Here is a 15,091-nt window from a genome sequence, read left to right as displayed (position 1 = left end):
TTGTGAGTGCATGTGTTGTAGTTATGAGGCCTTGAAATAGAAAGTAAGAATTACCCCACGGTGGTTCTTCGCCTGGAGCTCCGGGGCCCATTAATAACCTGGTGTGCCGCTGCATCTTTTATGCCGCTCCAAGTGGCCCTACTGTTTCTGAAGGGTCTTCGTGAAATAGCCAGAAGCATTGCCTAATTAATGGGCCTTCTCACTGCAGAATTAATTGCTTTCTACCATGCAGTCCCAGCCCTTTCAGACAGGGTTAAGGCTGCAGACTTTGATGGCCCTCACAAGAAGAACAAGAGGCCGTCAAATCATGAGAGATTGTTGCAAAGAGGTTGGAGACAGAATCAGAATGAATGAGGGCAAAGAGAGGGAGATGTTGAGGGCGCGTGGGAGTGTGTGTTTGTATGTGTGTGTGTGGCGGGGAGGAAAGGTTGTTTGGGAGAGGGTGTGTGTGTCTGTGTAAAAGGATGATTGAGACAAGCAATCAGTCCCACTGCAGGGAACAGAGGGCAGCATGGGGCTGTTGCCTGCGGTTACACTGCTAAGTGTGCCGGGCTCTCGCTTTTTTTTTTTTTTCCCCCCTCGTACGTGGATCAATAGATGAGTAGAGTGCGGCTTGGAGGTTCTGGCACACACTCCGACACGCCTTCTTAATCCACTGTGTGATAACCTATGCCATGCCGATGTATACCGCACGGGAGACAAGCAAAGGGGGAGAATACAAAAAGCCAGCCAGCTGCACGGGGGACTGCGAAGGGTTTACTTTCATTAGCCTGGGGATTCAGATGGCTCGGTTGCTATGGTGACTGATATCTTTGCATCTGTTCAAATAACAATAGCTATACCTAGCTGCTATCTTTTTTAGTTTGTGCCGTTAAAGTATGTCGACTCGATAAAAGAAGGAAAAGGATTTCTTTTGAAAAAAAAAAAAACGTATTCAAACATTCAAGTAAAGACTTTCAGCTTGGAAAAAAAAAAAAAAAAAAAAAAATAACAGGGCGTTCATTGGAAGGATTTTCTTTTAGCCCTAAAATTAATCTGTCAGACAGCAAAGATTATCTCTCTATTTCTCTGTGCTCAAACATGGGAAATGTTTATGATGAGTAAATATTATCACGGATTTAATTAACAGATCCCACGCTCGCATTGATCCATGGGAAATATCAATTGCACTGGTGTATTTAATTAGTCTATATCTTTGCCCTTTGTGTCACCGGGGTTGATAGAGCGCCATGCTCTGCAAATTAATCTTCATCAGCAAAAGACTTGAAACAAAAGCATGATTGGAATGAAGAAGCTGAGAAACTAAATCTCCCCACTTAATATTCCAACCCAGCACCTTTTACAAATTACGTTGTTATACATACTGCAGTTATTGTACAGTAGCTCGGATTGGGCACAGTGGATTGAGCTGACCTTAACCTTTAGCTTGAGGAACCTCATCATTCATATAGATTGCCTTTAATTACCACTGCAGCTGAATAAACATACGACATGCCGGTGGAACTCGCTATGATTTTAAAATGGAGTGAAACCGTTTGCATTTTATTTTGTTACTGTTATTGACAGCAAATATTTGTAAAAATACAATATCCCACTTTTTTTAATTTTTTATTTTCAGGCCTTTAAGACATTTACCTACAAAATTTGTAGCATTTTTTTCTGTGAAATAACTTCAGCGGAGTTCATAGATGGTTGTGATTTAATTGTAGTTTCATGACTACTACCTCGCAGAGTGTCATCAGTCCTTCACGCAGTGCATTAATGCAGCAGCTGTAGATCTAAAATAGATTTTAATACTCTGTCTTATTAGGCACTGAAAATAGAAGTTATATATGGATGTGTTTCCATTTCTAAGAGTGGGCGCGGAGCTCTGTAATTGACTCTGTTGTGGTTTACCCTGCGGTGTTAAAAGGAACCCCACGCACAACCAGGTGGAAGTCTGACCTGTAAAAGTGAACAACGAGCCACCTGCAGCTACTGAACTCAGCTAATAATAATAAAACTATTACATCCAAGTGTTTCTACTCAATGTGTGCCTCAACATGCATATCTGTGCAGTTAGCATCCTCACCTGAACCTCTGATCTGTCGAAGGTATCGTGTCAGTTAAGACCTAGTATTTTAGACCTGTTGCTAAATGGACTCAAACTCTGCTTTGTAAGAGTTTGAAGAGTTGAAGAGTGAAACAAAGTGGAAAATACATCATCCGCTTGCTCTGGGCTCCCACTTTACTTTGACTTTGGCATACATAAGCAGTTCTTTTCCCAATTTTTCAGCACGAGTATTGACAACATTTTTTCGGGGGTTGTCGATGGGGGGGCCGAGACATGCTGAGCTATACTTGTGTGTGTGTGTGTGTGTGTGTGTGTGTGTGTGTGTGTGCTTTTTCTCCAAACTTTGTTTCTGCAGTGGCACAGAGGGGCTCTGGAATCACCTTGCTCCTCGGTGTGAGGCAGCTTAGCAACTGAGTCCATTTAGCTGGTAGCTAATTAAAGAAAAGAAACGATCCGGAGTGATAATCCTTGTCAGCTAGTTTTCATGGAGGGTTCGCAGCAGGAGGGGGGGGGGGCTGAAACTCCCTATGTTGTTAGCTGGCCAAAACCAGCTTGGTAACTAACTTAAAGAAGCTGGAAAACTCCACAGTTTGAAGACAGACTTAAACAGGATGAAGACTCCCTCTGAAGCTGCAACAGCAGCTATCACTGACTTCCAGCGCCTACGACAGAGGTGCTAAGAGACGGTCTGCCTGGCGTCTGTCAGTGCTTCTGGTTATACGTGCTTCTGTTTATACGAATGGGGGCATTTTCTGTGGTAAGACATCAAAACGAGTACTATGAAACATAACCACGCGTATTTCTACACCGAAAAAGGTCTCATCGTTTGCAATTGGTTTCACAGTCTTCTGTAAATGTGGAATCCCTATTCCAAACCCCTACATTTTCTAATTGACCACAAACAAGCAACATTTCTTTGTATGATAGCAATGTAACTTTTTGATTTTTATTCGGACTATTATTAGTGGCTCTGCTGCAGTTTGCTGCCTTTGTTGATGCTTTTTTCTGCAGTTTGAATCTAATTGGTATACATTAGACAATATAACATGTTGCATGGTTCAGGCCCCGACTTGTAATTGCGATTAGAAGGCTTACACTTGTTTGTAAGTCCTATTTATGGTAAACTCAACATGATGGGAATCTAGTACGAGGCACAAATCACAGTGTGCTGTACCCCGGAAAACACAAAACAAACACAATTAGCATATGAAATATGTGTTGAATTGCCTGCAGTTATTTTAGTACACTATTCAAGTTAGAGTGATTCACGTAGAATATATTTTTTGTGATCTTAAGGAAAAGATGAGCTCGCACACTTGACAAAATAACGAATATCAAGTTATTTCTACGATCATTTCAAGTCTAACGACTTTAAAAAGTTTGGCTTTTTTAGTTCAGCAAATTACTGCAAAGTGATGTGCCAACAGATAAAGTAATTCCTCTGATGCAGAGGAGGAATGTGATGTGGAAACGGTCCCTGATTGTTATGTTTTCTTGTGTTTAGAGGTCCAACTGATGCAAATAAATTCACAAGTGAAAGTTGTTATCGTGTGTGTAGTCGTGTGTATGAACGTGTATGTGTGAAACTGTGTTGAGTTAGTGGCCTGCGCGTCCCTATTTGATGCCGTTTTCAATTTAGGTTTGTGCTTATCATTTGTTCACTGTTATTCATCTTCATTACTACATGGCAAAGACTGAAGGTTAAGGCCAATTTGTGTTCTTTCGCTACCACTTTCTCTCCCTGTCCTTTCGTGTCTATTCCAGTCTGTTTTAGTCTCCCTCTTTCTGTCTCTTCATTTTTTTTACTGACTGACAAAGTGAGTAAAAGAAGCAGTTGTACCCAGGTGGAACATTATTTATGCTAATCTAATAATTAGCTGAAGAAAGTTGATAATTACTCTGGAGTAAAGGAAACCACTGGACTTGCTGCCCCACCTGCAGCAAGCTGCCCCCAATTAAAGTCTTTTAATAAGTGACCTCATACCTCTGTATTCTGGCGGTGGCTTGCTGCGGGAAAGTCAGCGCACAGGCCAATCACCCAAAAAATGAATTATTAAAGAACACTCTGCAACTCTAGATGACTGTATATATACATTTCGGAATGATTTAAAACCCATCTACCCCATTCTTCACAGTAACCTTGTTCAAAGCAGGACTGTTTTAGTCACAATGTCGTGCCAGAGATGAAGTAGTTAAAATGATAAACCTACTTAAATTGTGCAGTATATGTTTTTGACAGAAAATACTTTCATAAAAACATGAATTGTCAAAGTGCAAGTAAACATTATATTAAAACTTAAAGAGCATTTGACATAAATAACATGTTCTTTATTTTTTGTATTTCAGGAAAGCAGGGGTTGAAAAAAGTGACATGAAATCTGTACATTACAACATGATATACACGTATTGCAATGTATATATGTTTTGATTTTAAAGTAGTGTAGCCATGCAGGTAATTTCTGTTTCATTTGCAGATGTTTTCAGATACAGTTGCTTCAGAAAGTATTGACTCATTTTGCACTTTATTGGGCTCTAAATTTGATTTTAATTGACTAAAATTTGAATTTTTTTTTTCCCCTACCAATTTACACTTAATTATCCATAAATTGAAAACTATTTTAGAATTTTTTGCAAATTTATTAAAAGTTATGAATTCTCTCATTTACAAAAGTATTCAAACTCCAAATTGAATTCAGATGCACCCTGTTTCTTAAATAGTCCTTAGAACGGGGTCTAAAAATTGACTGGAGTCCAACTGTGGCAAACTACGAACTGGACATAGTTAGAAAAAGCACACACCTGTGTATGTTAGATCCCACAGTTCACACTGCATGTCAGAACAAAAGCAATTCCACAAAGGAGGTCTCTGTAGACCTCCACCATGAAACTGGGGCATAAAACTTCTCTTTGAGTGTTTTATACCGGAGCATAGTGACCTCAATAATTGTGAAAAAACCCCACCAAGACTACAAGAGTTGGCCATCCAGCCAAACCAATCTATTACGGTGTTGTGGTGAGACAGAAGCCACTTACAGTAAAAGACATATGACAGCCCACTTGAAGCTTGTCAAACTACATTTAAAGGGATGTAAGACTAAAACAAAAAGAAAAAATGATTCTCTTGTCTGATGAAACCAAAGCTTGTAGGGCAGGCCTCAGACACCAGGCTTTGCTCATCTAGCTACTACCATTCCTACAGTGAAGCATGGTGGTGGTAGCATCATGCTTCAGGGGGGCTTCTGGGCAGCAGGGACAGGGAGCTGAAGGAAGGATGAATTCAGCCTAATACAGAGAGGTCCTTGAAGAAAAGCTCCTCCAGAGTGCATTTAACCTGAAACTGGAGCAACAGTTCACCTATTAGCATGTCAGTGAGCAAAGAAATGCAGTAATGACAACAACGGCGTGGCCTCAGAACAAGTCTCTGATTGTCCTTGAGTGGCCCAACAAAATCCCAGACTTAAACTCAACAGAACATCTGTTGGACAAACTGAAGATGGTAGTTTGCAGATAGTTTCCATCTAATCTGACAAATCTTGATTTGATGTGTTGCGAAAAAAGGGAAAAACTGCCCAATTACAGCTAAGCAGAGCCTGTTGAGTCTAACCTATGCAGAATGGCAGTTGTAATGGCTGCTAAAGGGCGGCTACAAAGGGTTGATGTAAGGATTTGAATACGTTTGTAAATGCAAAATTTCTGTTTTTTATATTCTTATTAACTTGCCAAAATTCCTGGAAACACATTTTCACTTTGACATTTAAGTTACAAGACAATTAGGTGCACAACCAGCAAAGAGGCCTGAATTCTTTCTGAAGCGACAGTGTTTACTGTTAGGAACACAATGGAGATGAATGAAACTCTGTGGGGCACAGAAGAATGAAAAAAGAAATATAAAATATCCACCAGCAAAGAAACATAAGAGGGAAGTTATTGAAAGATATGAAAAGACAGAATACACTTATCAAGTGCTGTTTATTCCACTCCTTGATCATTCTTGTAGCTTCTTTCTTTGTATAAACATCTTTTGTCTTTCATTCAGCTCTAGTAAAGCTTTTAAGGATTTTACTCTACTGAGGATCATTTTGTTTGCAGGCTGTGCAGGCGTGTTGTTTCCATTTGTTTTTCAAAGTTCAAAGGTTAATGTGCACATCTTTGAACATAAAGTAATATATTGCCAGTGAAAGGATAAACAGTCCATACTTCTGTCAAACAAACTCTGCAATCAACTTTTAAAACTACTGCAAATGGCTGTGATGCACCTGTGCTCCTGCCAACGAGGTTAAACTTCAGGTAAAATATAGCTTATGCCAAAGTAACTTACGCAAACCAACCAGGAAGGAAATATCAGCAAGCTGTTAAATTTCATGCACAATTTAGCCTCTATAAATTGAAATTGATGATAACACAATTACATAATGGGAGTACTTTGGCAGATTTGCCCAGCGACTTGTCAGAGGTGCACCTGTTGTACGGCTCAGAGTGACGAGCACAGAGAGACGCGTGCACGAGGTAAATCCATTACTATAACTCAAATCCAGGAGTTGCATTTTTCCTGCTGGGCCCGACTCTCACTGTTGATTAAGTGCAAGTTTAATCACTGCTGAGGCCCTGTGGTGGCAGTACCTGGCCTCGCCTACTACAACAGGGAATAAGCCTCCGGCTGATTATAACATTCGCATGGTAATAGCAGCATATTACATCTCTGAGGTTGTTGAAATGTCTGATTATTTTGCGGGCTTTGGCGTAGCTTGAAAGAGAGGTTGCAGCTCGGCTGAACAGTGAGGGTGAGGCGCATGCTGACAATAACTAACACCATGCAAGTTGGTAAACTAAACGTTAAGTTGATATGACCTCAGTAAGATGGAAAAGAAAAGGATCTCCTTGTTTTCTCTTTCAGGAGAGGAGAATTCCCCCGGCTGGCTGTGTGGAGAAGACGAAGGAAAAACGATAGCACCGTTTTGGTATCCGCTGCTTGCCTGTCACATGTCTGTGTTTGCTACGAAGTCACCGGAGAGAAAGGTAAATCTAGCGCCGCTATTACGAGGTACAAACAAATTCTTTAACGAAAGTTTCAAAGATCCAAATCAGAGGACTTAAGCTGCAGAATGAACATATTCTTGAAGAAATTCCTTTATTTGCATGTCTTGCGTGTTAATAAAACCACTGAAATCCTTTTCATGCCTCCAAGACAGCGATAGCCATCGCTGAAAGCAATATGTCTTCTGATTGTACGTCCGTCCCGTTCTCATAAAATTATACAGCGAATCAAATGCTAAAATATGCAAAAAATGTTGAAACTAACAAAAGAAAAGTTGAAATAAGTTTAACAAAAAGCAATCTTGCTCATTTACTTGTCAGAATTGTTAAATACATTTAAAGGGATAGCTATAAGAATGGTATATATTTAATAATACTGCCTGGTTGTGGAAATGAATGACTACTTTACCGTATAACCCCAGTTAATGGAGGAAATGCAAAACCAAATGAAAAACTTTGAATGCAAATAAGCCAAAGATAAGAAAATAATATGACATGAAAGTGTGTCTCTGTGTGGCCAAGCACTTGGCATACTGGATGAAAGAATTCTACTTTTTTAATGTTGTCATTGTCTCAGTATAATTTAATTGAAAGTGCAAGAGTAATACTAATGCTATTACTAAAAATAACTGATGAATTGTTTGACAATAAACAGTGGAGCAAACAACATTTTCAGCTGGATCGTTTCAAACTTTGAAATCACTGCCTCTGTCTGAGGGTGCCAGTTGCACATTTTGGCTTTGGATGTGTCCAATGTCTCTAAACTGGCAGTGTTTATATTCAGGAAGCAAAGCGCCTCCCTTTGGATCAGTCTAACAAAGCAATTTGACTCTTCACTGACTCATCCTCTGAAGTAACCATTGGTCCGTGGTGCAGGCAGAATCTTTGCTGTAATAAAGATTTTGTCAAAAGAGATCATGGTGCCGTTTTACAAATTTCTGTCGCATTGAATGCAATCAAAGCCCTACTTGTGTTGACATTACAGGCAGGAATCCACTGTCTCAGTGATGATCTCACTCCAAAATACATAGACTATTGAAATTACAAGGTGACACGGGAGCATCCTTTCAGGTTGCCGGCTGAGGAAATCCGATCAATACAAGCTGTTAAGACCGAGAAGCCTTCAATAGATCAAATGGTCAGCTCAGGTGAGAGATAGACTTAAAGGGTTTTAGAAGTCAGTGGAAATGGTATGAAATCAATTTGCTAAGAGCTGAAAGATGATATTTCCGACCACATTTTCCATAACCATAATGTGGTTATGGGTCCTACTGAGCAAGTTGGGTGGTGTTGGAGGGGTGGGGGACCAAATTACCATGTCCACCGGGGGAGGATGTTATAAAGTGATCATGCAATTATCTTAATGGCTGTGGGACACCCAAGCATAAATCAATGTTCCAGCATTTGATTAAGGCCTATATGCCAGCCTTTAGTCTGCTCGCCACGTGAACCAGAGGAAGAAGGTGAGGTGAAACAGGAGCTGCAAGCTCTGACGTGGCAAAGATGGAATTTCCCAAATGATCTCGACGTCGTTACGAATTATTCTGCCAAAGTGTGTTACACCTGGCCGGAAGCCGAGCAAGTCAATTCATATGTTTTGAGCCAGAGGGACCCTGCCTTCTTTGACGATCTGCTCGGATTCGGCTCCTCTCGCACAAACCAATGAAGCCCCTGAACGCGCCAGTGAAGGCCATGTCAGCCATGTCAGCCATGTCAGTCACAACTGTGGTTTACCATGGAAGTTTTTAATGTTTTAATTTCTGAGAAAAATGAGCAAAAATGCAGAAGGTAGAAACATGTCTGCTGACATTGCTGTGTTTGCAAGGATCATCTTCATGCATGTGCATATGGTGATGTTTCGCTATAGCTGTTTGACCGCACGCTGTTACTTTGCAGTTTTATGCATCTCAATGCTGGCCTAGGTCTCAGAAAGCTGAAGAGGTAGGCAGGAGTACTTTTTTCCCCCATTTTTTTTTTTTTTTTTGACTAAAGAGAAGGTAGCATTAAATGGAGTGACTTTAAGTCTTTCATGCAGAGCAGACTGTGATTAGGGGCTTAACTCAGCAGCAACCCCCTTTCTCCCTCTCTGTGTCTCCATCTTCGCTTCAGCCGCTGCCTCTGGGACACACACGCGTCTCTGTGCCAAAGCTCTGCAGCTCTTTCTCCAGCTCTTGCAGCTTCTCTTGGCAGTCTGAGTTACAGTGAGTAGAAAAGGATGAAGAAAAGGATGCGAGAAAAAAAAAAAAAAGAAATCCCAGATTAAAAGAGATGTGGCCGAAGGGGCCGAAGCCATTTCCTACAAAAAAATAAAGTTCTAAAGCAGCGTAGCATGAACAACACGCACAGGTCACGTAAGGGAGCCCGATCCATTGCTGGCTGCATGCAGCTCTGTGCACCCATGGTCCACTCGGTGGGAGCTGGAGAGGGCTACTCGTTAGGCGCCGGAGATAAACCTTATCACAAGTCTGCTGAGTGAGAACAGCGGGGGTGGACTGACTCCTCTCAATTTATCTCTTTCATTCTCTCCCTCTCTCCATCACACACACACACACACACACACACACACACACACACACACACACACACACACACACACACACACACACACACACACACACACGGAGAATCAGGCGCTATCTTGGTTAATAGACTGACCACATTCTGATGGTCCTTGTTGTTTAAAGAGTCAGTGCACGCTCTGTTTTGCTGCCCTCTCTGCCATTCTGAAAGATGAAGCGAGCAGGTTTGGCAGTTGGCCCAAAGGGAGGGTGTGAGGTGGTTGGGTTAAGGGATTAATGGGAGATACTATAGCAGAAAGGGTAAGAGCTGAACCAGACTTCTATACCGGCGAACTAGCTGTTAAACGGAACTATTAATATGGTTTTCTGCAGCAGAACGCACTTTGATGCGTGATGCTAGTTTTTAACAGGACGGACGCTTTTGAATATTGCAGATAAACACGTTGATTATCAGCTCAGAATTTGACCTAGTTTTTAACTGTAATGTTATACAGGCATTTTATATGGATATTATGTGGCCTTGTTCCTAAGTGCATTAATATTAATGTTCTGCCAAAATGAACCAGCTCTGAAACACATTTATTCATGAGATAAACCACCATTTTTATGTTTGATTAAACACTTAAAATCAAGGAAAAGTGCCACAATTCAGCTACTTCCTTTTAAAAACAAAAACTTGAATATGTTTATTTGTATCATGCATATTTAATATTTTTGGGTTTTACCCTTAAGGTTGGACAAAATGAGCCATTTGAAGATAACACATGAGACAACGTGGTCTAAGGTGACATGGTCCTTATTCATTTTTTTATACTTTTGACCCAATGATTAATGATTGATGATTGTTGCAGCCCTAAAATTAAATAGTCGCTCCGTCTTGGAATGATATTTACATATTGGTAATTGAAATCTTAATTGAGTCCTCCTATTTTTTTTTTACATGGATTGTAATTATATTTCAATCAGTGCATACTTTAATCTGATTGAACAAATACAAATAATTGTATTGCCGCAGACAAGAGGAGGAATATAAAAGATGAGTCTTTGTCAATTCGACCCGATTGTGATGTCATCATATTCAAGTGGGGTGAGGCGGTAGGGCAGTAAACCCCCAGGTCGAGGTACTAATGGTGGTGGCGTTGATTGGATGAAGAGAATACTGTGAGATGAAGAGTGGATTCTGATGAGCTCGACCGGAGCACCGGATATACAGACCGGAGGTCAATTGGGGGGAGGAGGGTCGCAGCAAATCAAACTGAAATGACAGCTGACAGAAAAAGAAGAGAGGAGACGAAGATCCCGTACCAAGCGAATTAGCTGATTGTGACAAAATCTGATTGGCTCCCTGAAAACACCCATAGTCGGCAGATTAGAAGAGGCAGGGATATAAAGAGCAGTAGAGAAGTGTGAATGAATGAGGTATGAAGATGGTGTTCCTGATTGAACGTACACAAAGCTTCCTTTGTTTTCAGTTAGTACCTACAAGCGGCAACCAGCAGCGGCGTCACCCATTGGTTTGTGAACGGTCGTAATGAAGCCTCGAGTGCGGATTTTGGCCGGCGCCCTCTTGCTCATTCAGAGTGGTTTGGAGCCTGAAGTGACCGTATTGGGGTGAGCTGGGGGAGCGAGTGATGGATCTGACTCGATCTGATTGGAAACCTGTCAATCAACCAGACATGTCCCCAAAAACACGGCTTTTTGATTCATTATGGGATTATTTTTAGATGGATTGTCAGAAAACGCATCAGGAGGAGTGACTTTAGCTAGTAAGACCGAGATAACTCGTGGAGAATTTTTATTGACTGAGAATTTTATGAGACCAGTTGAACGGGAGTCTTTGGAGCCAGCCTCTAGTGGCCAATCGGTGGTATTGCAGTTTAAGGCACTTCCGCATCGGCCCCATTTTTCAAACCCGGAAGACTTTTCCACTTTTATATACAGTCTATGGTACCTACACAAATTGTACTGTGCAACATACAATTTAGTTCAATTAAGTTTTATTTTAAGTGTAAAATCAACGTTTAACATGGTCTCAAAACACTTTAGAGTGACAAAACAACACGCAGCAAGGAAACAAAATAACACAAACCACATTAAAAACATCAACGTTTTAACCTGGGTCTATAGCAGCGTGACTAAAACATGGTTCAGGGTCTCATGTGTCAGCCCCAACTATAAGTAAACATCCACTGTTCTTCTTTTGACTGCGTGAGTCAAATATTTGCCAAGCAGTCTATGTTAGTTCAAAGCCAGAGGAACAATAGTAGATGTTTTTATAAAACACAATCATCTGACAGCTCAGCAAGATGTTAAAAACTGGCATTCGATGGCATTACGTGGCGCTTTTGGAAGCGACTGGCTTAGATTAAATACCTGTCTCTATCTGGGAAACATAATTTCTGGTGCTCAGTATTCCTGTGTGATAGCTTATTCAGCAAAGCCCTGAAGAAGATCAATGCTTGCCTTCCTGTCCCGATCCAAACATTCTCATCGACGTCCGCGTGCATTCTGTATATGCGGGGTTTCACGGCGAGCGGACAGGAGTCCCTCGGCCACATAATGATTCACAAACGCCTCATATCTCCTCCAGTAGGAAAGCACCTCTTCCTCTGCGACTCTAAAGGGCTTCTTAAAGATCCAACGCTACAAAGACTTTCAAAATAGTAAAGGGACATGTTTCCAGACTCCGTTTATGAGGCATTAGGCTAGGACAGGGCCGGGGATGGCTGCTATGCCAGAGCTCTTATAATACCTTGGGGGATTTCATCATGTATGCTTTGAAGTGTGGAATGACAAACTGGAAAAGGGTTTGGGCTGCATCAGGGTTAGCTTTCTTTCTCTTTTTCTGAGAGGATTAGCGTCTGTGTCTCAGCTCAGAAAACGGCAAAGCCTGCTCACATCTCACCCTTAATATGCTCCACTAGTTTACATAGAAGACACATATTATCATTACTATTTCTTTAACAACTCACATGTTTTAGTTTTAGTTTTTAAACGGGTCGTTATTTAGCCTTGAAATCTATTAATGGAGTTGTAGGTCGTTCCTGTCTTTGCCATCTGTGCAAATCACGCCGCACCAGGTCACTCGGGTCTCTGCTTGTTTACCGGATTGGCTGGTGCTTTTGGGGCATGTTGTGCATGTCCCTCTTACTCTCTGTGCCATCCATCTTCCCCGCTGATGGAATGATAAGAGAGCAGCACTGCACATTCATCCGGCCACATGAAAGTAACTGCAAATACAGAAAATGAGCTTGTTGAGTGGCATCCGTGGCAGCAGCAAACCCACTGTGCTCACGGCTGCATTTACTGCATTGTCTGGGGAATGACTGATTTACGAACATGATGACTCTTAGCTCTTACAGCCAAGATGAATGAAAGAGTTCGATGTGAAGGCTGTGTGTGTGTGTGTGTGTGTGTGTGTGTGTGTGTGTAGCACACCGCAGATGAGACGCTATGTTATGAAATATGGATTAAAAAGGAGAAGGACGGTGTGAAAAGGTGGCCTTTCCTTGAGCAACGTCTTTCTGATGATTTATTTCCCCTTCTCCCTCAAAACTTTTTTTTTTGTATTAATTTTTTTTAAGGTAAAGTCATCAACTTGACACCTTATGTAATGCATTTCCCTCTGTTTTTCTTGAAGATTTGTTTGCTCCCTTTCAGAGCAGCAGACATCAGCCACATCTCTGATTTGTTGGGAATAGATGCCACGGCATAGATTTAAAGCTTCTTCTAACCACATGTCCACCCGTCTTCCCTTCTAACTCTGCAGTAATATCCTCCTGGTAAACAGAAAAACACAAACAGCAGGATGCGCAAATGCTTGAGACTGTTTCAAGAGAGCGCTGCGTTCTCTCTCAGACCTGATCCTCATCCAGATCAGCTGTCTTTTTCACTGTATGACAATTTTTTTTGACAACTTCAAGTGTGCAGGATTTTTCTATGACTATCAAGGTCAAATTAATGATGATGATGATGATGATGATGATGATGACCATTCATTTTCAGTGTGCTCTGCTCTGTTTGCCTGTTTTCGCTTCATTATCGTTCCCACAAATGATGCTCGAACATGCTACCATTCACAACACATCAGCCTCTTAATTGAGGGGCCTTGTTAAAAATTTGTTTTGCACTTTTCGACTTGGAAAGCAATGAGGGTTTATGAGCACAACATGAGTTACTGTATGAGTTTTTGTTTTTGCATTGCTTGGTTTGAATTGAGGAGAGTTGCAGGAGATGCTCACCACCCTGATGTTTTTCAGGGCATGAAGCAAAACCAAGCGGCAACCAACACTGACGTCGCCTGTTGGTTTGTCAAACTGCCGTTATGAAGCCTCGAGTTCGCCATCTTGCGAGTTTCGAGTGTTTTGAAGCCAGAAGTAACGATATTTGGGGGGGGCTCTATGGAGCCGGAAGCATTTTGGAGCTGACCTCTAGTGGCACTCGGTGGTATTGCAGCTTAATGCACTTCCGCATCGGCCTCGTTGTTCAGCATTGTTCAGGCTACATGCACTTTTATTTGCAGTCAATGAGTAAAACCTAATGTGCCATCTATGTTCAAAATAAAAAAGCTACTGTCTTCTGTATTAAATGCATAGATGCCAGCACATTCTTCTGTTCTGTGAAACTGTTCTGTTGGTCTGGAGGTGTGTTTGCAATGAATCTCAGTACTTCATATCTCCTGATCAATTTTAATTTAAAGGAAAAAAATAACTTGCTCCTGTTTAGTCCTAAATTTTGGAGCCTCCGAGAGACACTTATCACTGCTCTCTCCACAAAAACCACTGCAGCTCATCCTGTGAGCTCAAAGGGGCGGTCGAGCTTTTGGCATGCAGACTATGGGAAAGTAGGAGGAAGTGTCAATCTAATCTCTCCGTGTGAGGCTGGATCACAGCAGACCTGTCGCTGGAGCTGATACGACTCGGCCCTTCTGGTCACTGTAGCTCGCCTCAACAAAATCCCAACTCCAGACACACCAAACTTGTCACTGTCAGTAACACGGGGGTGGTGGTGGTGGCAGGAAGGGGGGAAAGGGAGGTCGGGGTGACAGCACACAGCAGTCTCAGACTGCTTAACGTTCCCGATCAAAAAAAAAAAAAACCTCTCTCCGAGGTCAGGGCAAGAGTCAAACTTTGGCATTCGCGAAGAACAACTCTGAGGGAGTTGTGACAGTTTCCAACATCTTGGCTAATGTAGCAAGTGTGCACAGAGGTCAGTCTTCGTTTGGACTCGGCCATCGCTTAGCTTTGGTATCAGCAGCGGAGTTTATCAAACTCAAGTCACGGTTCGGTGGTATTCTCAAGAATGGAGCTGCAACTGCCTGCTGTGTGCCTGCTTTTGTTCAACAGCAAAGACAAAAAAAACACAGGCAGAAATAGAGATGTGGTGGGTGGCACTCCTGGTGTACATCTTGACTGACTTGTGCAAAGTTACCGACTTTAACAGGAGGTGAGATGCGATTTTCATAAATTTCACAAGTATCTGTGGA

At 41.7% G+C, this 15,091-nt stretch overlaps 1 protein-coding gene across 3 annotated transcripts in view; it reads left to right on the top strand.

Moving 5' to 3' along the window:
• arhgef10la (Rho guanine nucleotide exchange factor (GEF) 10-like a) overlaps positions 1 to 15,091 on the top strand; it is a 105,866-nt gene that overhangs the window by 56,649 nt on the left and 34,126 nt on the right. For all 3 annotated transcript variants that reach the window (XM_069149767.1, XM_069149750.1, XM_069149758.1), the window contains one exon: positions 6,948 to 7,069. In XM_069149767.1, coding sequence (XP_069005868.1) covers positions 6,948 to 7,069 — 122 coding nt within the window. The remainder of the gene's footprint in view (positions 1 to 6,947; positions 7,070 to 15,091) is intronic.

The sequence above is a fragment of the Embiotoca jacksoni genome, unplaced genomic scaffold (genome assembly GCF_022577435.1).
Source record: "Embiotoca jacksoni isolate LCO1_2020_lvr unplaced genomic scaffold, fEmbJac1.0.p SCAF_1, whole genome shotgun sequence".
NCBI classification, from domain to species: domain Eukaryota; kingdom Metazoa; phylum Chordata; class Actinopteri; family Embiotocidae; genus Embiotoca; species Embiotoca jacksoni.
Note: the sequence above shows the minus strand (reverse complement) of the source record. Positions and strands in the feature narration are given on the sequence as shown.